The 26,863-nt window shown below is 34.3% G+C and overlaps 5 protein-coding genes across 6 annotated transcripts; all 5 read left to right on the top strand.

Moving 5' to 3' along the window:
• Nucleotides 1–439: 439 nt before the first annotated feature.
• LOC101220973 (50S ribosomal protein L17, chloroplastic) lies at nt 440–3,539 on the top strand. Its single transcript, XM_004137621.3, has 2 exons — nt 440–775; nt 2,875–3,539. Exons 1-2 carry the CDS (start codon nt 553–555, stop codon nt 3,282–3,284), a joined length of 633 nt encoding a protein of 210 aa, XP_004137669.1. The 5' UTR covers nt 440–552; the 3' UTR covers nt 3,285–3,539.
• Nucleotides 3,540–5,892: 2,353 nt separating this feature from the next.
• On the top strand, nt 5,893–7,065 carry LOC101220499 (protein LURP-one-related 8). Its single transcript, XM_004137619.3, has 2 exons — nt 5,893–6,402; nt 6,498–7,065. The coding sequence occupies exons 1-2, from the start codon at nt 6,178–6,180 to the stop codon at nt 6,870–6,872; spliced, it is 600 nt and encodes a 199-aa protein (XP_004137667.1). The 5' UTR covers nt 5,893–6,177; the 3' UTR covers nt 6,873–7,065.
• A 2,159-nt stretch (nt 7,066–9,224) lies between these two features.
• Nucleotides 9,225–11,797, top strand: LOC101213262 (serine/threonine-protein phosphatase PP1). The gene is made up of 3 exons (XM_011653527.2): nt 9,225–10,692; nt 10,780–11,339; nt 11,418–11,797. The coding sequence occupies exons 1-3, from the start codon at nt 10,524–10,526 to the stop codon at nt 11,565–11,567; spliced, it is 879 nt and encodes a 292-aa protein (XP_011651829.1). The 5' UTR covers nt 9,225–10,523; the 3' UTR covers nt 11,568–11,797.
• A 5,315-nt stretch (nt 11,798–17,112) lies between these two features.
• LOC101220738 (calcium-binding protein CML42) lies at nt 17,113–18,758 on the top strand. The gene has a single exon (XM_004137620.3). The coding sequence runs from the start codon at nt 17,589–17,591 to the stop codon at nt 18,192–18,194; it is 606 nt and encodes a 201-aa protein (XP_004137668.1). The 5' UTR covers nt 17,113–17,588; the 3' UTR covers nt 18,195–18,758.
• Nucleotides 18,759–19,929: 1,171 nt separating this feature from the next.
• LOC101221205 (KH domain-containing protein At3g08620) lies at nt 19,930–26,386 on the top strand. 2 transcript variants are annotated; one of them, XR_004215294.1, is made up of 8 exons: nt 19,930–20,505; nt 20,622–20,710; nt 22,374–22,525; nt 24,069–24,188; nt 24,286–24,402; nt 24,588–24,731; nt 25,182–25,400; nt 25,782–26,386. XR_004215294.1 is itself a non-coding variant. In XM_004137622.3 (7 exons), the coding sequence occupies exons 1-7, from the start codon at nt 20,219–20,221 to the stop codon at nt 25,326–25,328; spliced, it is 1,056 nt and encodes a 351-aa protein (XP_004137670.3). In that variant the 5' UTR covers nt 19,931–20,218; the 3' UTR covers nt 25,329–25,729. The 2 variants fall into 2 exon arrangements, 1 of the variants encoding a protein (XP_004137670.3); XM_004137622.3 differs by lacking the exon at nt 25,782–26,386 and having other exon boundaries at nt 19,931–20,505; nt 25,182–25,729.
• Nucleotides 26,387–26,863: the final 477 nt, after the last annotated feature.

Genomic DNA, 26,863 nt, shown 5'->3' on the forward strand with positions numbered 1-26,863 from the left:
TTAAACGTGAGAGTTTAAATTGATATACGTTTAAACGTGAGAGTTTAAATTGATATAATTATTAGTCTGAGATTTAAATTTATACAAATTAATGTTTTTCAAAATGTTTATATTCAATACTAAATTGAAACTTGATCTAAAATCAATCACCAAAAGCACAATTTTCCTTTCGATGAATATTTAATACATGACACCTATTTTATTTTATAATGCGAACATATAAAAATTACTGATATCGGACTATATACACAGTAATTATAAGATTATAAATTTGATATTTTTTGCAATTTAAAATTACATTATCATAATTTTATGTTTTTTTTTTTTTTGTTATCTTCTGTCGACCAAAATGTGGCAAAATTTAGAAAAATCAAATTATTTATTTATGCATTTATCACTATTATTCTTCTTATGTAAAAAAAAATTATTTTATTTTTTGAAGCCCCCCAAAAGAAGTTGCAATATATGTAAGTTTCTACTGAAGGCCTCCCCTCCCAGACGACCTAACTATTTCTTATCTTGTTATCCATACACCACGAGGACACCCAAACAATGTCAATGGCGATTACAACGGCAACGGCAACTGCAAATGGCCGATGGAGCTTTACAACGTTGAGGTCAGCGCTACCGTCTGTGGGATCAGAAATTTGTACTCGGACTCGCGTTAGCTTTCCGTTGTCCAATGCTCGAGTCAGTCGCAGAACCTGCAGCAAACCAATCGCCTCCTTTTCGGGTTTATGCCCCTTAAACCCACTCATTTCTACTGGCTCAGCAGGTAACTCCATACTCTCTCACTTGTTACCTAGGCCGCCCCTTTTAATTCGATTTCTCTTCCGCTAATGCCGCGCTTATTCTGCTTCTAATGGCCGATTGATTTGTGACCTATGACTTGAATGGTTCTGCAATTATTTACTATTTGTTTTATTTTTTAAAAATCGTGATTTCTACTTGAATTGATACGTCCCTTTTAGGCTTTTTCTCGGCAGCTTTCTGGTACAAATACTGTACAAGTCTCCTGCTAATTTTGGTAACAGTTGGAAATCTCAAGTTAATATTCGCAGGAAATGAAACGTTGTTCCCCGTTTGTTCCACTATTGAGTAACAATCGGAGATGAAACGTGAAAATATTTCTTTCGGGGGGTTTGTTTGTCTTCCTCAAACTCTGTTATCGAAAATTAGGTTTACAAACCTCCCATTTCTTTTTGTTTTTTGTTTTTGAAAATTAAGGCTATTTTATTCTCATTTCTTATCTTAATTTGCATATTTCTTACCTTAATTTGCATATTTCTTGGGTACAATAGTAAATTTCAATAATGAAACAAATTTTTAAAAGCTACTTTTTAGTTTTCAAAATTGAACATGGTTTCTGAAACCATGAGTAAAAAGTAGATAATAAAGAAAAAAATTTGGAGGTGGAAGTAACGTTTAGTGGTCTAATTAAAAAAAATGAAATGGGCCATGTTTACAGGATTTGGTTGATGTTTTGATTGTATTTCTAGCAATAAGCCCGTTGAAGTTGGTGCATTTTCAGGATTTCTATCATCAAGAAACTTAATATAAAATGGAAAAAAATAGGAATGCTTAGGATAGCAGGAAGTTCTAATGAATTTATTATTTCATTATATATGGCTGAGTATATAAATAATACACTAGGGGATGGGGAAAACATTGACTACCTTATAAGAGAGAGCCATGTAGTACGACAAATAAAAAACAATAACAAGTGTAAAAAATCAAACACAATTTGGAAGTTTATATATTTCCATCCCTGCTGCATTCTATATGTGAAACTCTTCTCAATTACAGGATTGAACTGACTGGTTTTACATGGGCCGTCATAGTTCATAATTATTTCAAAGGGGTTTCGTTTGTGGCTTCATGGGCACCTTTACATTTGGTCTCTGGTTGATGGTTTGACTGTATTCCTAGGCCTGAAATATGATATATAAATATGCCCATTGAAGTTGGTGTATTTTCAGGGTTTCTACCATTAAGAGAGTGTGAACTTACATATATTTTAGAATAGTAGAAAGCTCAAATGAAAGGGATGGAAAATAGGAATGTTTAGAATAGTAGAAAGCTCAAATGAATTATTTCATTCGATAAGGCCGAGTGAGTGTATATATTACGCAAGGGGATGCGGAGAATATTACCCATACCTTATGAGAGAGAGCCACAAATCAGAAAACAGTAACAAATATAGCAAATCAAACAACACCATTTGCAGGCAAATTCAAACGTTTTTCGGGTACCAGATTTAGTAGTTCCATTACCATATTCAGACATGAATTGAAACCTGGGCTCTTGGGCACTTTAATTTTATTCTCAACATATTGCGTTTGAATTACCGATGGTCAATATCATGTATGGCTTTATACTAGGTGGATACAAACCTTACATATCAGATTAAAGTATTGTGGGCATGATATAAATGCTCTAGCATATTGGTCTCATAGAGTTTGTTATACTTTTACATATCCATTAATGAGATAAGTTAAGGTTTCAACATTAAATTTTTAGTTAATATGAATTTCTAGATGCATTTGTAATAGAAATGGCCCGATGCATTTGAGGTTCTGAATGTCAGGCCTTAGTGGCTCAGAATTGTAGAAGTTTATTCACGTTGAATATTGTAGAGAGTTAGGACGTTAGCTTGATTAAATGATGTATGTCATATGCTACCCCATACACCAACAATTATTATGAAAATGATATTTTGTCATTTGGTATATAAATCTAGTCAAATAACAATTTTTTTTTTTTAAATCATAAGCTAATAGAGCATAGAATTCCTGAGATTTATACAACTTTCTGTAATTTCTTTTCTGTGTACTAATTGTTATAGAACCTGTAATGCGCTTGTCCATCATGCAGATTACAATGGCTTTGAACATAACTTCGAAATTGTTGATAATGGTTACCGAGTTTTTGCCATGAGACATGGCAAGCGGGTACCTAAGCTAAATAGGCCTCCTGACCAACGACGGGCACTATTGCGAGGGCTCACCACCCAACTCCTTAAGCATGGTCGGATCAAAACCACCAGAACAAGAGCAAGTGCTATGCGTAAGTATGTTGACAAAATGATTACATTGGCAAAGGATGGTTCCTTGCATAAAAGGAGACAAGCTTTAGGCTTCATCTACGAAAAGCAGATTGTTCATGCATTATTTGCAGAAGTCCAAGATAGGTATGGGGAGAGAAACGGTGGATATACCAGAATTATAAGAACTCTGCCTAGGCGAGGGGACAACGCGCCTATGGCATACATTGAACTTGTCTGAATATTGGCCAGTTATTTTTGTATCGGCGGAGTCAACCAATTCTAGTAATGGTGTGGAGATTTAATTCTTTTTGAGAGGTTGCCACATGTATGATTATAAACCTTGTATTAATATTTGCATACATATACATACATGATGGACATAAATATTTTAAGTAAATTTGATCTACATTATGTGGGGTTTAGCTTTTCTTCCCAAACTAATATACATCAGTGGTCGGCTTGGAGGCTCGAGTGACCTTCTGCATTTTAACCTCATCAACGATTCAATATTATCCTCTCTGCACTCTGTTGTCGGTTATCCTCCTATAAATCTACCTCTATTTTCTCTCCTATCAAACCTTGCTTAATATTTAAGCTTCTTAAGTTAAAAGGGCTCTGTGGGTTGCATTCGTATGCTCCATAGTTTACTGAAAATCAGGAATTTTAATTTGATGTTAAAAGTCTTAGGTTAAATTGTAAGGTTTATTACGTGAAAACAATTATTATCTTATAGAGTATTTAGTGTTATTGACAACTAAAGTATCAGAGTAATTCATACATTAATCAAACAACGATTAAAGTCCATTAACAATCAATATCAAATTGATATCATCAAACAACAATCAAATAACTAATCAATATAAGATAGCAATTTGATAACAAACAATGTCAATATAAGATGATAGTTAGATAAGAATCACACATTTTTAACACTTGTGGACTTCTTAGTCATTTGGATATTCCAAATGGGTTGGCTTATGGATTTTACTATTTATGAAAAATCATAAATCATAGACAATATGTCTAATTTTAATAATTGATTTTACAACTCTACAACTGTTTTTCCTTTATTATTATCATGGTCAACAACTATATTGATATAGTTATTAACAATATACCTAGTAGTTAAGAAAATCCAAATAATTACTAATAGATAAATTTTTAAATATTTCTAATATAATACAGTTTTGTCATTTTAAATATTTCTAATATATTGCAGTTTTATTGGTATGATGTGTCAAGGACCCAACAGAGACCAGATGATAAATGGGAATGCATTCTGGAAATAATCACTTGTAAAAAACAAAAGTTAAATACCACAACTTTATCATTTAAATTTATTTACTACATGACAAATTAACAATATATAGACCTCAAGACAAATTAGCAAGTAAACATCCCAAATAGAAAATGTTTACGTAAAGCCTAGTTTTTGAAATCTATCCCGAATATCATCAATGTGTCGTACTCTTATTTTTAAATATAACAAAAATTATAAATATAACAAAAAAAATATAGTCAAATATTATATTTTATTAATAACGACTTTCAATATTTATCAATGTCATTAATAGAAGTCTATAAATCTCTATTAATGTTAAAATTCAATTTTTTTTATGTTTTATAATTTCTTTTACTATTTACAATAACTATTCCTTTTTATTTCATTATATAATAGTATATCTTTTTCTAAAATAAAAAAATAAATTAAAATATTTACAAACTATAACAAAGTTTTAGATTCTATACGATAAAAATCGATAGACTTCTATTCTATCAATGTCACCGTTAGAAGGAACATACCATACGAATGTAAGATTTTTATCAAATGTTATATTTTTTACCATTCACCCATAATATAAACATAACAATAAATCAACATGCCAAAATAATCATAAAAAACTAAAATTAGTGATGTAAGATTATTTTATTGATAATGTGAAACTCTGAATTATATTCATTGATAAATATATAAAAAAAATGACACAATAGCTAGCAAACATATAAAATAGTAAATGGAATAAAGCATTTCTCCTATACATCATATGAACCTTCCGACCAATTAATTATAAACATCTATCACAATATGAATTTATTATTAATGTCGATTAGACCTTAATTATTGATGGATCTATTGCTAACAAACATCTCCATGAGTGAATTGTCTATCATTAATTGAAAGAACTTGAAATTACACCATATTTATAAATACTTTTATAAATTGTGCTAGATTTATATTGTATGGTTAGATTATGATCATAAATGAGATTGGTTCAGATTTGGCTAATTAATGCATAATGTTCCTCAACTTTTAATTTGATAAGGCACAATTTCATACTGAGCACATGGCCATGATGGTCCTGACTCCTTACCTTGAGAAAGTGGAAAAAAGAAATCCGAAATCATAATAGTAGGAATTTAATTCCTACCTTTGTTTATTGTTTCCGACGACAATATCATTTAAGTATAGTGTGGATGTATGAGATATATTGAGTATTAACATATCATTTAGGTTGATGGAGGGGGGGAGTGAAAGGATAGGTTGGTCATGGTCCAACACAACCGCCCAAGGCGTAGGTGGACAATAATTTAGTTGAATATGGCAGCCGCACCAATACAAAATTAAACCAAATTAAATGGAAGTGTAGATAGAAATGAAATGAAATAAAATAATAGGAATAGGAAATAAATATCTTAGGCAATGATGGTTGACAGGGGCTGGAGGATGGTCGTGAGCCACTAAAAAATTAAAAATTAATTTATTGGGTGAAGAATAATTTTATAAAGGGAAGAAAAGGAGATAGCGCATGGGGTTTCGGGGTTACCGTAACAAAACAAATAGCATAAAATAAAACTTCAGTATAATATTAGTAGAGGCGGGTGGCGTGGATTTGTTTTTCTCCCCTCCGTCACAATTGTTTGTTCTCACCCCCCGTCCAAAGTCAATGAAGCATAAACAAACAAAGAGACATCTCGCAGCCTGGATGAGGATGAGGGCAGCCTCATGTTCTCCTACTTGCACAATATAATAATACTGATACATATACCTGACCGCACGCACACAAGGAGGAGGAGAGAAGCTGTAAGCTACTTTCCAGAGACAACTAGCTTAGTAAATAATATTATTAGGAATGACGAAGGTATTCCCAAACGGGCCTTCCTCCTCCTGCAGCGACGCCATCGAGACTGTCCTCACCGTGTGGAAGAAATCTATGTTGTTGAATTGCGAGGGGTTTACCGTGTTTAACGCCGAAGGTAATTTGGTTTATAGGGTGGACAACTATCTGGCAGGCAATAAGGGCGAGATTCTACTCATGGACGCGGCCGGCAACCCTCTCTTTACAATCCGTCGCAAGGTACGTACTGCAATGCTATATATATATACATATACATATTAATTTACTTTTGAACTTTTTGGTTGACTATATAGTATATAATCAAATACATATAGAGATTGAGCCTCGCCGATAGCTGGGTGGTTTACGAGGGTGAAACAGGCGCGAACCCCCGGTTCTCTGCGAGGAAGCAGATGAATCTGCTTAAATCGAAGTGTTTGGCTCGTGTTGTTGAATTAGCTGGATCATGGTCGGGTAAGGGTATGAGTGTGTATGAGATCGAGGGGTGTTACGGGAAGAGATGCTGTGCGGTGTACGATGAGAAGCGGAGAATAGTGGCGGAGATCAAACGCAAGGAAGCAGCGGGAGGGTTGAGCTTTGGCACGGACGTATTCCGCCTCGTCGTCCAGCCTCAGATTGATACCACGGTAGCCATGGCCCTCCTCATCCTTCTGGACCAGATGTTTGGATCTTCTTCCACTACTCCATGACAGATTTTTGTACTCAATCTCGAAATCAACAATCCCCGCTTTCTTCGATATATATACTCCTTTTTAATCAACGCCTTTTCCGACCCCTTGCTTCTCCCTCATTCACTGTACATAATAAACTGTAATATAGACATCACAATTTTCTAACAACATTCTTCCTCCCCCAATCTCATCAACCCCTCTCATTTCTGCCTATCCTGTGTTTTTAATTTCCTTTTTTAACTTATTATTATTACTAGGTTGAAATAGTTTAATTAGGAATGCTGAAAACTTCAATCCTTGCAACGACCCGTAAACGTCACACAGCTTATAGGCTTAGGATTTGTGTATTATTATTGGATATATATTCGGGAAGATTCAAGAGGGAACAACTATCTTCAACCATACCAAACTTCTCAAAAAACAAAACTATATGATGATTTATGCTAAAAAATGAACAAATATCACACCAATAATATTACAGAGATAAGTCGATTGCTCCAAATAAGATCTTAAGTGGATCTATAGAATTTCATTACAACAATTAACTATCAACCAAACTTCTACCACCTGAGAATAATTGACTTTCTCCACATTTAGTTTGGTCCTGAAAATTTAAAGGCAGAAAAAGGGAGCATTCACGACGATGGAAATGATGAGATTGAAATAGATGAAGGGAAAGGGAAACTAACAAAAAAAAAAAGGTATTTACGGTTTAATCCTTCTTATAGTTTGAGACTTTGAGTTGTGTATACTTTATGTTGTTGGGTCATTTAATCTGAACACCCCAATAAATAATAAGGGCTCAATATAGTTGGTGGATATCCACTGATTACTATGTCAAACGTCCATGTTTTCACCCTCTATCCCCAATATAAGAATAATATGTATGTATATATATGAGAATAATACATGTCTATATAGAAGAAATTACATCAAATATATATCTTACAAAAAATCTATAATCATTATCATTAATAACTAAACTAAATAAAGTGGAGGGACGTAACAATTTTATAACATATCATTTTATATATCAAATAATATAATATAAGATGTATATTTTTCTTTTTCAATATGTTTATGAACACACAAAAAATAACTCAAAAGTATATTTTTGAAAACTATAGAATTTGTACAATAAAAAAAAACGTACATGAATTTGTACAAAACTCGAGCAAAATAAAAACATATAAATGAAAAAAAGTTAAAAAATCATATAACAATGACAAAAAAAATGAAAATAAATATAATTTATATGAAAAAGAAAAAATGAACCAAATATTTATAATTTAAAAAATAAATATATAATATCTAAATATATATTTATTATCTCATTTGCTCACAACTAAAATAAATAGGCAAAGTGAAATTTGAAATTAACTAAATAAGAAAATCATTTTCATTTTTTTCTCAATTTGTGTCATTATGAATTTCTTCATTTTTATAATAACATTAATTATAACAATAACAATGGGTAGTATTGGTCAGTTGAGTCAATATGTATTTTATGGAAAAAACGTAATTTTAAACTTCTGATGTAATTGAGCTTATATGTTTAAGCTATACAAGTTAAAACCCAAAAATAAAAAACCGAAACAATTCAATCTTTATATTATACATATAATTCAAATTTGATGGAACAAACGAGCTTTTTTTAAGTCAATCCACGACCCAACCCATCTCAAAGAACAAAGCTAACCAAATTCAAATATATATACATATACACACACAACCCAATACAACAACAAAACCTAACTCAATTCAATCTTTACATTTTTAATTAGGTTATGTAGTCTAAGTTTTTTTGGTTATTTGACTTATACAATATACAATCTTCAGTATAAATATGTTTTAAGAAAATTGGAATGAATAACCATTTCACCAATAATAATTAAGGATATAGCAAAATTTTAAAAAAATTGTAAATATAGTAAAATTATCACTAATAGACTTGTATTGTATAGTCTATCAATAATAGACCAATATGTACAATCTGATCTATCGTTGATAGATTCATATCATTGATAGAATTTGACAAATTTTGCTATATTTACAAATTTTTTAAAATGTTGCTATATACTTAACTATTTTGAATCTAATTGCTAAATTTACAACTATCTCTATGTTTTACAATATATGTCTCTTCAATAACAAGTGAACAAGTATAGTGATTTATATGGCATAAAAGTTAACATTTCATATTTAGGTACTCTTCAAATTCGAATGAATATGCTTGGTAAAACAAATTCACTTGATTTATGAATTTTTAAAATATATATTTTTAGTTCAATTCTTTTTTAAAATAGGTTTACAAGATTTTAGAGTACTTATTGTTTGATTCTTTAAAATTAATTATATGATATTTAAAATTTGAAAACATTAATTTTGGAGGTGTTTGGTTAGTGATAAAAACCAAGAATTGAGTTGAATTGATAATAATTATGAAAAAGTTATCAAGGAGAAAAATATGCATATTTTTGTAAGAAATTTGAGTTGAGAGTATTTAATTATTGGTGGACCAAACATGAATTGTTTTATTTATTTATTTTTTAATTCACTCCATCCAAATCTTTCTTCACAACGAAAATATGAATTTTAAAAATTACTCTTTTAATTTTAAATGTCATACAATTGTTTCAAATAAAAGCATTATTTGAGACGCATTTTAAATGTAAGGGAAGTACCTTCCAAAGACCAAATGAATCAATGCAATTTTCGTAAACTTGATTAAAAATGTACATTTTACATATTTTAAAACTTGGAGGACTCCTTCTCTCCCTTATATTTATAAAGTAAATCCGAACTAATTATTATCCACTTTACGAAAAGTTGAGATAGTTAATATGATATGGAGGGAGACTAATGTTTCTGACAAATTAAAAACAAGAAATAGGAAGTGAGACCAAGGCTTGATAGTTGTTTTGCCTTTTGTTTTCTATATTTAAAAATTATATATGCTTATTTATTCACAATTTTTACTGAGCTTTTCACTTAATTAAACTTCCAAGTCAAATTCGTAATTTTCAAAATTTGACGTGATCTTTGACATATCTTTAGAAATAGGTAACGAAATGAACTTTAAGTGTTTATAGGGTTAATATAAAAAAGGAAAAAAAAAAATACTCTCTCTGAGATTTTATATCCTTCCCATTTAAAATAGTTGATTCGTCTTCAGTAGGTGGAAAAGGAAGCAGATCAAAATATATGAATGGTCAAAAGTAGGAGAAATAACGTAATTTCTTATAATATCTCTGAATTAGTAGTGATTAAAAAGTTTCACACACAAGTAGAGAGAATAGAGTAATTAAAGAGTGAAAAGAATATAATGAATGAAGGAGAGTCAAAAAGGGAATTGAAATAGAGGAAAAAGGAAGAGGACGTTAAGGGGTGAGAGTTGCGGTGCAAGGAGGGTCGAAGATGGGTGATGGGATGCCTAATATTTAGGGAAGGGAGGTTATTGATTCTTGGTTAACGAAGGCCACTCTCTGGTACCCTTAATTCACAACTTTATTATTCTCTTCTTTTTTTTTTTTTTAATGGAAAAAAGTGAATGGAATCTCATGTTGCATTTGAATTTGTGCATATCTCTCCTCTCTCTGTAACCATTGTTTTTGATTGTTGTGGGAAAACGAGACCGGTTGGATTAGTCGTTGAAGGGGGAGGTGAGAAATGGAAGGATTGGAGGGGCTTATAGAGAGGCTGATGGAAGGAAGAAAAAACAATGGCAAAAAGATTCAACTAATAGAACCTGAAATTCGAGAGCTTTGCATCACGGCCAAACAAGTATTCCTCAGCCAGCCTAATCTCTTGCAATTACAAGCTCCGATTAACATCTGTGGTATAGATTCTAATCGATTAATATGATCTTTGATATGTGTGTGCGCGCGGGTACTAAATTTGAATTGAATTGTTTTATTTGGGGTAGGTGACATTCATGGGCAATATCCAGATCTGCTGCGACTGTTTGAGATGGGTGGGTTTCCTCCCGACGCCAACTATCTTTTTTTGGGGGACTACGTGGACAGAGGAAAACAGAGCATTGAAACCATAACCCTTCTGTTTGCATACAAAATCAAGTTCCCCGACAACTTTTTCCTACTTAGAGGAAACCACGAATGTGCTTCTATCAACCGGATCTACGGATTTTATGATGAATGCAAAAGGCGTTTCAACGTCCGTCTATGGAAGATCTTCACAGATTGCTTCAATTGCTTGCCTGTGGCGGCTGTCATAGACGACAAGATCCTATGCATGCATGGTGGGCTTTCCCCCGAAATGCATAGCTTGAATCAGGTGGGAGATATAGAGAGGCCCATTGACGTCCCGGACCAGGGCCTTCTATGCGATCTTCTTTGGGCCGATCCAGATAAAGACATCAAAGGTTGGGGCGAAAATGACAGGGGAGTCTCCTTTACCTTCGGTGCAGACAAGGTCACCAATTTCTTGAAGAAACACAATCTTGATCTAATATGTCGCGCTCATCAGGTTGGTGTTGCTGCCTCTTTCTATTTCTTTCTTTCAATAATCATCAACCTTGCATTCTTCTAAAATTTCTTCTTACAGGTAGTTGAGGATGGTTATGAGTTTTTCGCAGACAGGCAATTGGTTACAATATTTTCAGCACCCAACTATTGCGGGGAGTTCGATAACGCAGGAGCTTTTATGAGCGTCGACTCCAGTTTGCTATGCTCATTTCAAATCATTAAGCCGTAGAAAGAATCAATACCATCTACCTTTTGCCTTCATTTAATCATCCAGACAAATTTAGACTCTCTTCCTAGCCTCTAATCTAGTCATTCCAATAGATTCTATTTCTTTTCATAACCATCCAATCCTAGTCATTACCAGGATTTGTATATAGCGACCGACTTCAACTCTGCGATGTATATACCTGATGTGTTTAATTAATAAAATTAGAAGACATTGAAATTAATTAAATTTAATCTCTCTCGTGCCTTTCAAATCTACTTACCCCACACACACTCGTACACATGTTTAAAGAAGAAACTCGTAGCTTCAGTTTTGACTCGCACCCAGGTGCAGCAATTGGAACAAGCATCACTCACAAATCAGAATTCAACACAAAACAACTAACACAAGGATCACAATTCACATGAATACCTTTCACTTCCCCTCATAACTATTTGAAGAAAAATACTTGGGTGCAGTCCGTTGCACTGACTGGACCCAAAAAGCGTGCTACACATGACATTTTTTATGTATTTTTAATTAATATGTATAGAAGATATGAGAACATCTATTAGACAACAATGAGGTGATTAGGTTTAAATCATCTCATGCATTCATGAGAATGAACCACATTCTTTTTACCTCTCCTCATCTAAAAATCTTTTGGATGTTTTATTTTATTTTGTAATCTATTGAATTAATGCGCTATTCTAGATATAATTTTCCACTCTGACATTTGTTCGATTTTTAACATGAAATAATGTAGATATAGATACACGGGAAGGACATAAAACTTTTTTCTCTTCCTAGGTCTTAGATACAAGAATTTCTCACACCTCCATTCGGAATGTGACCATATATATGGACACGACTTGGATAGTCCAACGTCTCTAAGTGAAACGCTAGAATGCTCGAATTTAAATTTTAAACTTAATCTTAAAAGGAACATGCTTTATGTCACAGTCATACTTGTCCAAGGCGTGTTTGCCTATGGCAGTATGCCTGGATATCCCAATTTATCTTTAACTTTATGTCTTATATCTAGTTTAGGTAGCTGCTTTCCATTTTAAGTTATAAAACTTTGGTGTGACGTTTCAGCATTTTCATATGAAGATAAGAAGTGTCGCCCCCTTGACTTTCGTGTGGGAGATTAGGTCCTTGTTAAACTACGACCTGAACAGACTCGATTATGAAGATACAAAGATCATCACCTCGTGAGAAGATATGAATGACTAGTAGAAGTTGAAGAAGTCTTTGCTATGGAAGTGAGGAAAGGTAGAAGACCCACGAGGAGGATACACGAATTCATAGTGATCAAGTGAAAGAACCTCCCTGTGGAAGAAACAAGTCGAAGACGTGCTGAAGACCTCGAAGCGTGGAAGCAGAAGATCAAAGAATTCCAGCTTTGCCAATTGATAGGGACGTCAACTGTTTAAGTGGGGGAGTTTGTCACGGTTATACTTGTCCAAGGCGTGTTTGCCTATGGTCGTATGCCTGAATACCCTCAATTTATCTTATCTTTATGTCTTATATCTAGTTTAGGTAGTTGCTTTCCATTTTAAGTCATAAAGTTTGAGTGTGACGTTTCAGCATTTTCATATGTAAGCCTACCAGAGCGCACTCTTTGCAAGCAAACTTTTTTCCCTTACAACTGACAGTCTTCAATGCATATTGTAACGTCGATTTTATTGTATTTCTTTCTTTCTCGGGTTTTATAAACAATTTTCTCAAGAACGTAAATGAAGGTTATGTCATACGTCGACTTTGTCCGTGACTTTCGAATTTGGATCGGCTGACTTGTTCATCGGGTTAAAACAAGTGTCACACAATAGTCTGTCCCGAGTTTGAAAGGCTAGGATTGTGACACTTTGCGGTATAAACACAACACTCCAAAAATAAGAGACATCAAACACACACACACATATAACATGCATGTACATTTCAGCTTGAACCACTCAAATGCGATGAAGTTTAATCTAGATCTTCAGCTTCCTTTCTTTTCTTTTTTCCTTTTTCTTTTTGAGTTTCACTAGCTATTCACACCATAATAGGACTTTGAAAGAAAAGTTTTGAAAATCTCCGTTCTTTCTTTGAACAAAGGTCGCTCACAAAGCTTAAATTTTCATTACTCTTTCTCTCCTTCCTGTTACCTAATCCTCTCTTCCCTCTTGTTGTTTGGACTTCTCCTCTCCTTCTTATTGCCTAGTCCTCTCTTTTCTCTTGTCGTTCGGACTTCTTTTTACCGAACTTTGCTTAGAACTTCCTTATAACTTTTCCTTTGAGCTTACAAGACTAATTTATACTAATCCTAAACCAGATTAGTCATCTTTAAACTCATATTAACTTGTCAGCTCCTTCTTTGTAACTAATTACACGTGTAGGTTTAATATATCCTTTAATCACGTTTAAATTTTAACTCATCATGTAACTTATTGACTAATCTAAATTAGTAGGCCCTCTTAAATTTCCTTTCTTTCATTTCTCACTTACCTGAAAACTCAACTTACCCTTCCTCCCATTAACTAGCCAGAATGCATGACTACACCTTCCTCGTGCCTCCTAGCTAGAACACAACCCTCTCTTCAAATCACCGAATCCTTAAACCTTTCCTCAAAAAGCTTAAGCCTTATACTTAGTAATTACAACCTCCTTCCTCCACAACTCTTCTATTTTAGAATGTGGGTGTCTCAGTCCCTCTTCACCAAAACTTTTTTGTAATCTCTGTTAGCCCATTCTCTCACATCTTCCTTTCTTCGATCTTCTCTTCTTTTTTTCTTTTAAATAGAGAACTAAAAAACAACTCTTTAGGATGTAAACCTGATGGTTGTGGTGGTGTGGAATAGACCAATCATAGAACACCCTTTCATTTCATTAGGGAGTTCCACTTTCTAGAGCCTATTGAATATCACTTGTTTCGAAGTTGCAATTGAGAAATTGCATGACTCAATGCCAACTTCCTAATTAGGATTATATTCTTCTCTTCTCTTCTTCATCTTTTCTTCTTTTATTTCTTCCTTTTTCTTTTTTAGGTTTTTCTTTTATATATTCGCTCTCTTCCAGAACCTTTATGTTTTCACTTGCTGAAATGAGCTTTCTACTTCTTCCAGTAGTTCAGGACCTTCGCATTCACACCCATTTCCAAATGCACCTCAAGTTGCTATTTTTCTACTTATTTCAAAGTCTATGTGTGTTGTTAAGCATGGTTCCTCGTGGGTTATTTATTTATTCATTTGCAATTTGTTTAATCTAGATCTCCAAATTTCGTATTAGATGCAACTTAGCCTTACATCAATACAACATTATTTGTCATATATTCCTATAAAAGCTTTTCAATGTTGATGTTTAGTACTACACTTCTGGAGTTATTTGTTTCTTCATTCCTTCATGAGCATATTGATAATAATTGAACAAGCTTTTGACTATCTTGCTCCGGATCCCTATAATTATAGACCATAAGGAGCGAGTTAGGGTTATAAGGACAATTCTCAAATAAATGGCATACTTTACAATAAACACAAAGAAAATATGAGAAATTATAATACATGGTAAGCTGATTGTGCATTCATTGTTGCAGTCAACCTTAATCTAAAAAACGATAAGTGAACATAAAGATCAGGTTTTCTAAGGGAGGGATTGTTGAAATTTTGTTTTCTAACAACCACAACAAGAGCTTAATCGACTGAAAATGTGTTGCCTTAATTGAAAATGTTTTGAAATGAACTAGTTCAACGCCAAGTGCACACTCCTTATAAGTAGTAAAAGTTGGAAAAATTTCACACATTGTCTCGAGCTCAGTGCAATTTTCTTTACCGCTTGTAGATATTGTGCATGCATTTGACAAAGACTTCTTTCAAAAGATTTAATATCAACCTGTTTTCAATCTCTCATATAGCCTATAATATGTAATTTTGTAACTTTAGCTCAACTTCAGTTTATGGATGAAATAGATTCTAACACTACTCGAATAACCCAATGAACGCTCGACCCAATTTGGGTTGTACCTAAAATAGTTTAACTTGAAATTGTTATATATATATATATACACACACACACACACTTTTGCATATGATATAAAAGTATAGGTAAATATATTTAAAACTTTTAGTATTATTACTTATTCTCCAACACAGCACTTAAAAAAGCAATAAAAAAATTCAGGTTTTTTTAATTATAGAAAAATATGTCAAAACTATTTACAATTTATGTATCAAAAAACTTTTATAACATAAGTTTATCAACATATCTTCTATTGAAAATTTCACAACTTCAACAATTATGCTCTAAAACATATAAATTCTCTTGAAGGGACTCTGCTCTTAGCTGCTAACTAATTAAGCCTCCTTCTACGGATTGGAAGCTTTTCATGCATTACATTTTACATTTTTACATGGCAATACAAGTTGACATGCTACAAGATATGTTCGACACATTACATAACATTTAAAGAAATAAAAAGTGATACATACTGATAGAAGTCTAGCAATTATAGAAACCGATGTGTTTTAAATGTCAAGCATTACACGATTCATGAAGTAATAAAATTATTCAGGGAGTCAAATCCCACCAAGTTTATTTATGCAATTAATTTTTTATTTAAAGAAAGTTTTTAGGTAGCCAGTAAAGTGATTTTGATGTTGAATTTTGAGGAAAGCAGTCAAGAAGAGTGTTGAACAGGGATACAATTATATTCCATTCGTTTGGGTTTTACATCAGAATTGATATGTAACAGGCATCATACCAAAACAGTGAAATATACATGAATAGAAAACTACTCTACTCATTGTGCTACTTTTGTTTAAAAAACTTCCTTAAACTATTGAAAAATTTGACAAATACTTTTAGAATTAAAAAAACACCGTAGTTGATCCAAATTTTACACCAATTTTCTCATTAACCAAAATAAAAACAAAAAATTTAAGATAAAATCATAAAATTTCAAAATTTTTAAAATAAAAATTTGTACCTAAAACATACTAAAATAATAAATAGGGAAATAATTAAATGTATGAAATTCACACTCTAATAAGAATAAATAAAATAATATAAGCACTAAAGAGATTGTAGAACTAAAATATTTTAACGAAGTTGTAGGTTAATAGTCAACTTTTTTTTTATTTGTCTAATGGGTGTTTTAATATGTTGTAAGAAGAAATTTTTATGTTTGAATTATGTGAGAGGGTGGAATTTTTATATTTTAACTACAAAATTTGTATTTTGATTTTTTTAAAAAAGTAAGATTTCTATACATAACTAATTGAGGTAAGTTAGAATTTAAAGATATTTTAAAAAGTTTAGAAAGTTTAGAGTTGTGTGTAATTTTTTTAATAATTTAGCGTGGATTTAAAAAGGAAGGTATAGAATATCAGTTTTTGCTTATTTTCTGAGTGTTGGGGGTGATTCAAAATTAAGAAGTGGGTTTGAAAAGTCTTGGATGGATGTACAAGGGTGGGGGGGTGAAGTCAAGTAGGGAGGGCGATTGAGTTGATCCATTCCTCTTAACGCGGTTTCGAATGAATAAATAAAATATGATTTGGAGTTTTGCAAGTAGTTGAATTATCATTATATTAAAAAGAAAAAAGAAAAAAAGAGAGAGAGAGAAAGAGGCGTGGTATATATAGTATTGACCAAAGGTGGTGGTTGTGCGGTGGTGCAGCCGTGTTGAGGTTCCAACGCGAACGCCCGCCAAACAAGCACACACCATGTTTCAAACGTTTACCCCCCCCAAGGACACGGTCCATGTTCCATACGCAAATGGCCCATGTCATTTAGTTATTTTTAAGCCTTCTATTTTATTTCTTAATACCTTCCCATTCGAAGAAAGAAGGAAATGGATGAGCTTGACCACAAGCTAGATCCCCTAAGATTTATTTTATAATTAATGGCAGCGGGTGATGAGAATGTGAAGACGGCTTCCTTCAAATTCTCCTGTGTATCCATCCTCCTATTTGTCTAAACGAAAAAAAAAAAAAAAAAACGAAATCAAATCCCCTCTCGGCCTCATCCCTCAAATCCTGTTGTTTGATTCGTTTATCCGAAATCTTGGAAATGGAAGCGGTGGCCTCAGATGTTCCCCGACCCCGGCTGACGAAGAAACCCTCTTCTTTGTCTTCTTCGTTCAGGCTTCGGTGCCCGAGCCTGAACTCCCTTCGCCTGCGTCGCATATTTGACATGTTCGATAAGAACGGGGACGGGATGATAACGACGGACGAGCTGGGTCAAGCTCTGGGGCTTCTTGGGTTGGATGCTGATGAATCGGAGCTGGATTCGACGGTCAACTCCTTCATCGAACCGGGAAATGAGGGTCTTAGGTTCGAAGACTTTGCAGCCCTGCACCAGTCGCTAAATGACACGTATTTCGGGGGAATGGTGGAGGATGAGGACGAGGATGAGAAGAGGGAAACAAGCATGTCGTCGATGTCGCAGGAAGAATCAGATCTATCGGAGGCATTCAGGGTATTCGACGAGGATGGAGATGGCTACATATCCGCCACCGAACTCCAAGTGGTTCTAAGAAAGCTGAGATTGGCGGAGGGGAATGAGATCGATAGGGTTCAGAAGATGATTTTGTCGGTTGACCGCAATCAGGATGGCCGGGTTGATTTCTTCGAATTCAAGGACATGATGCGCAGTGTTATCGTCCGGAGTTGTTGATTCGCTCGCCGTTCCATGTTCTGTTCTGTTTCCACCCTCCCAATCCAAACACCTCTCTCGGCTCTCTCATCGATCATCGTCTCATCCCCTTTCCATATTTTTATTTTCTTCTCCTCCTTTGCTTTGCCTTCTCTGTGCAACTCGTCAACCACACCCAATATTCTTCCTCCTCTTCAACCATCTATTGTATTATCAATAACCAATCATTGGTTAATTAGTTCATGCTCGAAAGAATCCACATTATTATTATTTCATAATTAATTCATGTTCACCCTCCTCCCCCTGGGTCTGCCTTCTCTGTAACTTATCCCCAATGCCTATGCCTCTTTGTCATCTCAAATATTGCGGACTCTTCTTATTTCCGCTGCAATCAATAAATATATACATCTCGTTCTCCTCTAAACCACTTTTTTACCTTCATTTTCTTCCTCTCATTATTGTTTTGTTTAGTTTACTATGGAATGTGATTTAGGTTGTAAAATAATTGCAATATGACAAAACTTGACATCAACTGCGCTAAAAAGCACACTTACAACCGACAATCAATGATACCTTCTTCCAATTGATTCAACTTCACTATTCTCTTCAACTACACATTGTTGCTTTTGGATACAAAATTAGATATAAAACAATTAAAATAACCAATTGTGTGATCTCATCCATTAAAACAAAGTGACAAAGTACCAAGGAGGTGTTGGTGCATGGAAGCGCTTTCTTTTCCTAAACAAGTGGAGGGGCTTAGTGCTTTAGTGAGGCTAGCGTAGGGTTGGCAATGGGGTGGGGGATTCCCGTCTCCGTGAAGAATTTTCATCCCATTTTTCGTTCAGGAGAGTGGGTCAGGAATCCCATCGTTTGAATATCGGACCGCCGAGATAATTTTCGATTTTCTTTCTTTTAATATTTTTTAGTTTTTAAAACTAAGTAATTAGATTTTGACGTTTAAATTAAAATAAAAAAATTTAGTGTTTTATCGTAACTTTAATAAATAAAAGGAAAATTTTAAAACTAAGAACATTGGTCAAAATATTATTATTGTTTTTGTTATGTGTAATGGTGAAGTAAATTTGAGTGACATTTTTAAAGGTAGTAGAATAAATTAAAAGATTTACAAACTATAGAGTTTAGGATTTAGGGTTTAGGGTTTAGGGTTTAGGGTTTAGGATTTCTACTAACCCTAAGTTAGGCAAAAATGTAGAGAACTTCGAGAAAATGATCAACTTTATGATTTCATTTTCCTGTATCGCCTAGTCATAACACATACTCCTTTCTCAAAATGCATAGTACTTGTACTTAGTAATTATTTTAGCTTATTTCTTCACAACCTCACTATATCAAAACGTGGACTTAAAACAAACAATACATCTTCATTGATTGTGGCGTTCTTGTTAAGAAACAATCAATATTTGGAATGTTTGTGACAAAGAAGTGTTTAGGAACGACTTGATCAATATCAAAATTACTACAAAAGAAATTATTGAGTATGATAAACTAATAATTTGAAAATTAAATGTGATTGTTACCGTGTGGTTTTGAATGGTCTAAATGTTGGTATTATTAGTTGTTGCAGGGATAGTTGTATTTTGGGCCAAGGCAGGGGAGGCCCAATTAAATTTGAAGGTTTGCATGGGTAAGGCGTGTAAGAAAAAGTTGGATAAAAGAACGTAAGGGGCAGAGTAAAAGTTTAAAAGAGGCAAGAGGTGAGTGTGTGTTGAGTGTGCGAGTGTGTGAGTGTGGGAGTGTGGGAGTGTGCGAGTGTGTGGCATTACAAAAATTGGGAAATCTTTTAGCACCTTAAATTTAGCTTCCTTGGAAAGATGCGCCAGTTTGTCCGACACCCTCCACTCCACCTCTTCCCGGTTGTTTCTCTCATTTTTCATTTTCTTCTTCTCTCTCAATTATTTGGTTTTACTTTTGTCTCTCACAATTTTGTCTCTCAAACGGTGAATACACACAACACTGCATTGCGTTTCCGTCGGTAAAATTTATTAATTATACCTTTTATATAATTATTTAAAAAAAAAGAAATGAATTTGCCCTTGTTTCTGCAAATTCTCACTCGCGAGCACTCCCCCTTCTTCTTTCTCTCTCTCTTTCCCCTTACCTTTATTGGTGCCTCTGTCCTCTTTCTTTTCTTCCGCATCAACAACACACCTGAAAACTCTATCTTCCTATTCCTACTCTTTTGTTGCCTCAGATTCCGAATAATTAAAAGAAAGAAAGCAACCCAAGTAATGTCAGGTTTGTACAATCCCAACTTCTCTCCTGCAAGAGCTGCTTCCCCTCAGATTAGAACCAGCGGTGATGCTGACAGGTATCCATCCCAGATTCATTCTTTCATTCTACTCACTACTCCCAACATCCCATCTATTTTTCTTCCCCACCTTCTCCCCATCCCCCTTGTGATTATCTTCTTCTGATCTTCTTTAGCCAGTACCTGTCGGAGCTGTTGGCCGAGCATCAGAAACTCGGACCCTTCATGCAAATCCTTCCTATTTGTAGCCGACTTTTAAATCAAGGTCTACTTTTCTTTTTCTTTTCTCTTTTACGACTCCACTCTCTCTCACCGCAACTATACTTTCCTATATTTAGATCGCACCATCCAATCTATGCCTGCTGCTTCCTCCTTATAACTTCTTACCGCACCTCTTTTGTTGTTTCTTTTTTCAATTTCTTAACGCATGTATATATATCATCATGCTTTTTCCATCTCCAATTTTCCTCCCTTGAGAGTTGGTTCTCCATGACAACCAGATTCTTGCCCTCTCTAAAATCGTCTGCCTTTTTTAAATCTACTAACTGCTTACACATATCTAATCGGAGATTTATAGTTCTAAGTCGATTGCAAGGTCTATTTTAACCACATTGCCCATTACTTACATCTCCACCACGCATCAGCAACGCTCTGCTTTATAATCTCAAACTCAAAATGCTTCTTATTAATATTTCAAGATTCACCTTCAATTTATATTTGGTATTTCATTTATTATTTGAAAAGGTTGAAATATTCTTTTACCAATTACTCTGCTTTAGTTGTTACCGAGTCTTGAGGTAGACTTTGAATACCGTAACAGCTTTAAAAAGTCATGTCAGGTTTTGCATTTCATCTGTTGTTACTTGTTAGTTGCTTTAAACCGAACTTTTTTTTTCCCTTAAAGCATTTATGCAACTGGTGTTATTTACTCTAACTCGCCCTTTCTCAAAATGTTGTGGCTTTTACCATGCTCTCAAGCAGAAAAAGTCACGATAGAAGGCTCAGGCATTAAATTTAACTACAATCTAGATCAGTTAAAGAGTGCTAATGGAGAAATAGTGAGAGAATTATTAAGAATGTAGTTATGTGAGTTGTTTACAAGTTTATGGAGTGACTTCAGGGTCTGTAGGCCGAATTTTGGGTAGTAGTTTCGTGAGAGAGTGATATCCTCTTGAAATGCTATATAACCAATGTAACTTTCTTCTATATTATAAAATAAATTCTTTCTTATTACCTTATTTTCAATCTTAAGATGATTGGGTTCCTATCCATCTCCTCCCAAGAAACTTTCACATCTTTAAAAAAAAATTCTCTTCCTCCTCGATCAATTTTCCAATTAGTGATCAAGAAACTTGCTTGCCACAAAATGTTCTCTCTCTTTCAGAAGGATCTCCTCTAACACCGATTCATTAAGCCATCCCAGGAGCCATTGCATGCATCTCATTTAATTTTTTCACTATCACACTCAATCACATTATTTCCTTAAAATATTATTTAACAGTTATTTTCTAACCAAGGAATAAGAAGAAGAAAAAAGACAAACTTTTTACGGAAGTCCACTTACCCGTACAATCCCTATTACATATGATAAGGTAAGGCATAAATATTAATGAAATACGAGGCATGTTGTGCTGACCAGAGCTTCAGACCTCTGAAGCATTCAGTTACCTTACATAGAAATCTAACTAAATATTCAGAAGCCTATCTAGACAGTAATACATATCAAGTCTTTTCTCAATCGATGGAGAAGTAACCTGGTATGATATGTTTGACTCTGCTAATCCACGTTTTTTACTTTGTCACATTCTAAACTTTGGAACTCTGGGTTTGTTTTACATATGATAAGTTCCTTTATGCAGGTTCTTGGAATGATGTCCGACCAAAGGTTATAGTGATTTTTCATATGACAAGTTACTTTATGTGTACAGAGATTTTGCGGGTTTCCGGAATGATGTCCAACCAAGGTTTTAGTGAATTTGAGAGATTACGACATAGAAGCCCCAGTCCAATGGCTTCTTCTAACCTTGTGTCAAATATTTCTGGCACAGGTTTTGGCAGCTGGAATGGACTTCCTCAGGAGGTAAGTTGTTTAGACTTTCTCTGGATTTCTCAATTGTGAATTTGCTAGACTTATTTGAACAGATCATCGATCGCAAGATTCCGGTGCTTCATGTTTGCTTTTTATTTGGTTGAAACTTTTCTAAGTTAGAAATTACATGCCAGCTATAATGCTCAATAGCTTTTGACGTTTTAGAGTTATAATAACGTACTGTCCTTAACTTATTAAGTGCTTGGCTAAGAAAATTTCAATTTCTGGGAACTTCCTACAATTATATGATCCTTAGCTTCCTTCTTCTTCTTCCCTCACGGAAGTGGCTGTTACTTAGTTTACATAGGAGTGAATTTGTGTGTGAATCTGTCTAGCTAGATTGGCAGAATTTGCTTCTATGTCCTTTAGTCTAATCCTCTCTAGGCTGCATAGTGCACAACCTAGGATTTGGCAGTTTACTATGCAAAGTAGTTCAGCATAATTGCTTTGGGGATTGTGCACAAGTTGCCAAAACAAAACTTTAATAATTATTAGAAAACTATTTACAAGCTTTTGTTTTCAATGGAAGAAAATTTGTTGTTCTCCTAAATAGGGCATACCGCACTCACTAGAACAAGCAATAGGAAAGGAGAAAAAGAAAACCATCTTTAAAAAACAGTTAAATAAATATGTTTTCACTGAACTTATGTTTTTGATAAAAAAGCAAAAAACAATTTGTAAAATACAAACAGTTCCTCTGTTCCGTTTTGCTTGTTTCACATTCCTGACCCCCTACATATTAATCATGGGCCTGGTTGGATAGCATCTTAAGTGATCAAACTCACAAGTTGTTTAGGAAGTATATCTTATAATTTCTGGACCTAGGATTGAATTAAAAAAGGGTTTTGGGACTGGGAGCTAAAAGGGGTATCTATACATAGCATTCTTGTTTTACTTTCAAACAAGTACGAAAGCTTTAAGTATTTGCTCACTTTGATTGGATTCAATAAAGTATTCGCTTCCTATGTATGTATAAAATCCATAAGTTGTACTATAATCGTGCTAACATTCTGCCACTACGTTTTCTTGAATGAGTCATAAGTTATTAATAATGGTGCAAATATTCTAGACAGTTTCTCGGGTTGTTTAATTTTTGAAGTTAAACACCAAAGTTCTCATTGCTCACAAGCATGAAAGAAAAGTATTTCGGCATAATAAACCAATCCGTAGAATCACTGCAAAATGCCACAGGTTTCACAGTGATGTGGAGTTGGGGACTTATATCATCTTAATTCTTTAATTCCATATTTTGATGCAGTATGCTTATTATTTCTCTCCATAATCAGAAAAATTGTTTGAACTTGATATGAAATTGTTATCTTGGGATCATGGGAAGGTAGTAGAAACTTCCATCATGTCTGTAACATTTACCTTGACTTGTAAGCTTTCCAGAAGTTTCCCTTTTGTTATATAGGATGCCTACAACCCAAATTTTTTTAACTTTTATGTCTTAGCTTATTATTATTTTTAAAAAATAGAAGAAGAAACAATCAATATGACCACCGATGTTACTTTTTTTTTTTCCTTTTCACAGCCAAGGTTAAGTGGAAATCCTGGAATGACAATGGACTGGCAAGGTGCTCCTGCAAGCCCTAGTTCATTTACTGTAAAGAGGATTTTGCGGTTGGAAATTCCAGTGGACACATATCCGAATGTAATTCAATAAAGAAGTGTCTCTGTATGTGGTTTCTAAAATCCTTTCAGAATGCGGATTTTTTTAAACTTTAATTTGTCTTGTTCTTGGATGGCAGTTCAATTTTGTTGGACGGCTTCTTGGACCGAGAGGCAATTCTCTGAAGCGGGTAGAAGCTACTACTGGATGTCGCGTGTATATCAGAGGAAAGGGGTCAATTAAAGATCCAGAGAAGGTATTTTAGGTGAAATTGCTTGGATGAAACACTTGAGTAAATTGCTGACTCTAAGTGATCACTTAATTTTTTTTCCATTGGGTGTTTCTTATTGTGTTTGATAGTCATAGCAGTAACTGCTTATGTTTAATAATGGGCTATCTGGATATCATTTCTTTATCTATGACTGTTTTAAACTCTTCAAGGAAGAGAAACTCCGAGGAAGACTTGGTTATGAACATCTGAACGAACCACTGCATGTCCTAATTGAGGCTGATTTACCAGCCAATATCATTGATATCAGGCTGAGACAGGCACAGGAAATTATAGAAGAACTACTCAAACCCGTGGTACTGATTACTTTCCAACCTAATTCTTATCAAGTTTAATTTTGTTTATGATAGGGATGGGCCCAATAGATGATCCGTTATTTGTTGCATTCCATTCCACTTTTTGGTCAGTGCATAGATAGTTTCATTATATGCAATATATGTTAACAGAAACATGTCCTTGGGTTAAGCTACAGGGGTTTAGGTATCCTTGGAAGAAACTAGATATATGAGCATAACTCAAACCCAATTCATGGCTGATGCCTGCAGTCCAAGAAGTGTTTTTAGATTCATAGGAGTAGAAGGGATCAGAAGAATGAAAGGGTGATTGGTTGTCTAAACTCTGAAAGATGAAATGCTTTGTCTGTCAGTAGGGTAGAGGTGGATGGTTCATGCAACTCTGACGAATCATTCTTGTTAAGGTAAAAAGAAATTGTTCTCCTTGAGTGATGCAATCTAAATGTTACGCAGGACGAGCCAAATGATTATATCAAAAGACAACAATTGCGTGAATTAGCCATGCTGAATTCAAATTTCAGAGAAGAGAGTCCTGGCCCCAGCGGTAGTGTTTCTCCTTTCAATTCAAGCGGGATGAAGCGTGCAAAAACTGGTCGCTGAGAGCTCACATCACCGTCCAATACATTTTTCCTCTCTATTATGCAAATTGATCACTGAAATGCCTGCCAACAGGTTAGGGTTCAACATAACTACAAAATTGGATGGTCAATATTCTTTTTTTTTTTTAGTTTATTTATTATTTATTTTTGAAACAACAGAAAGAGATGTCTTTTTGTTTTCCTCATTTTTATTTTTAGAGAGAGAGAGAGAGAGAGAGAGAGAGAGAGAGAGGTTTTAGTGAGTAAAGATTGTGTATTTTTGTTTGGGGGGTTTCTATCTGGTGAGGTCGTTCTGTCACATACACTGAATATAATTATTGGATTTATTCTTGTGTTAGTTACTTTTAAATAATGTGTAATATTCACTAAAGGAACGCAGATTTTACAAGGCGTTGTTGGAGAGACTGATATATTCTACTGTTTCTTTGATTGTATGTTGATGGCAAAATAAAAGTATTTTGTGACTCGAGAGGCGGATTTACTTGATGACACTCGCACTTAGCAATGGTGAATTCAGATCCTTGTGCCAAAGCTAAGTCAAGCTCCCAAGACAATCCTTTGAATTGCAATTTATGTTAGGTAGGACTAGCAACTCGTGAGTAGTTAGTTGGCATCGCACATTTCTTCATTTTTTTTTATAGTTTCGCTTTACTGCACAAATATAAAACTGTGTTGAATGGCCATTCCAACGACATTGCCTCTCCAACTCTATGATAAACTAAACCCAACAGGCCAGTCAATGCCCACTCTTTGATTTGATTTGATCGGAGGAGAATATCACAACACAGAGCAAATATGGAAACTGCTGTCACTTTCATTTGATTTGATATTTTCTCCTACATGAGCAGCTGAAGCTCAAACGTCATGGTATTGATGTCGGAGACATCCTTTGATGGTCATTCCATTCCCAAACTAACCAATTCCTTCACCACCTGATATCTCTTTATCGACTATGTCCTTTGCTTTGCACTCAAGGAGAAGCCATTTCTCCCTCCTATTTTATGGTACACAATTTACGTCAGTGGACTGCTAAACAGCACTGAATTTCCTTTGGTTAAATAGTCTTCTTTTTAGTTCAACTTTACAGTACAACAATAGAAGCTTATGAGATTCGAACCTACTACTTTTTTTTGTGGATGAAAGTTCATGTCAAACTACTTCTTTGACTAACATGGTGGTCTTAATAGCTCTTGCAATTTTAATACTGTAAGTGGCTTGGGGTTGGTATTCATTCCTTCACCATTTCCATTCCACATTTCAATGCTAACTGGTTTCACAACAGACTTTTTATTAGACAAACATTCAATAAAAATTTAGAATATAATCCTCCAAGAAACTTCAAAACTCATTGAAAATACTACTAGGTTACTTCTTGCACATGCAATGCTCACAGAATTTCAATTTTATTGTATCAAATTTCATGTTACTAAGCATTAGCACAAATGATTGATGGAAGCAAGGGGACACGTGGGAGGAGAGGAAGGGACTGCCAAAGCAAGTGCGCAGGGTACTAGTGGCAGTTTCGCAGAGTTGGGC

Source organism: Cucumis sativus, chromosome 3 (genome assembly GCF_000004075.3).
Source record: "Cucumis sativus cultivar 9930 chromosome 3, Cucumber_9930_V3, whole genome shotgun sequence".
Classification (NCBI taxonomy): Eukaryota; Viridiplantae; Streptophyta; class Magnoliopsida; order Cucurbitales; family Cucurbitaceae; genus Cucumis; species Cucumis sativus.

Excerpts from the sequence above, each read along its gene's own strand:
- LOC101220973 (XM_004137621.3), top strand. The coding sequence starts at position 553 with ATGTCAATGGCGATTACAACGGCAACGGCAACTGCAAATGGCCGATGG. Across the intron at positions 776-2,874 it reads CATTTCTACTGGCTCAGCAG|ATTACAATGGCTTTGAACAT; the intron begins GTAACTCCATAC and ends TCCATCATGCAG.
- LOC101220499 (XM_004137619.3), top strand. The coding sequence starts at position 6,178 with ATGACGAAGGTATTCCCAAACGGGCCTTCCTCCTCCTGCAGCGACGCC. Across the intron at positions 6,403-6,497 it reads TCTTTACAATCCGTCGCAAG|AGATTGAGCCTCGCCGATAG; the intron begins GTACGTACTGCA and ends AAATACATATAG.
- LOC101213262 (XM_011653527.2), top strand. The coding sequence starts at position 10,524 with ATGGAAGGATTGGAGGGGCTTATAGAGAGGCTGATGGAAGGAAGAAAA. Across the intron at positions 10,693-10,779 it reads AGCTCCGATTAACATCTGTG|GTGACATTCATGGGCAATAT; the intron begins GTATAGATTCTA and ends TATTTGGGGTAG. Across the intron at positions 11,340-11,417 it reads TAATATGTCGCGCTCATCAG|GTAGTTGAGGATGGTTATGA; the intron begins GTTGGTGTTGCT and ends TTCTTCTTACAG.
- LOC101220738 (XM_004137620.3), top strand. The coding sequence starts at position 17,589 with ATGGAAGCGGTGGCCTCAGATGTTCCCCGACCCCGGCTGACGAAGAAA.
- LOC101221205 (XM_004137622.3), top strand. The coding sequence starts at position 20,219 with ATGAATTTGCCCTTGTTTCTGCAAATTCTCACTCGCGAGCACTCCCCC. Across the intron at positions 20,506-20,621 it reads ACCAGCGGTGATGCTGACAG|CCAGTACCTGTCGGAGCTGT; the intron begins GTATCCATCCCA and ends GATCTTCTTTAG. Across the intron at positions 24,732-25,181 it reads AAGAACTACTCAAACCCGTG|GACGAGCCAAATGATTATAT; the intron begins GTACTGATTACT and ends AATGTTACGCAG.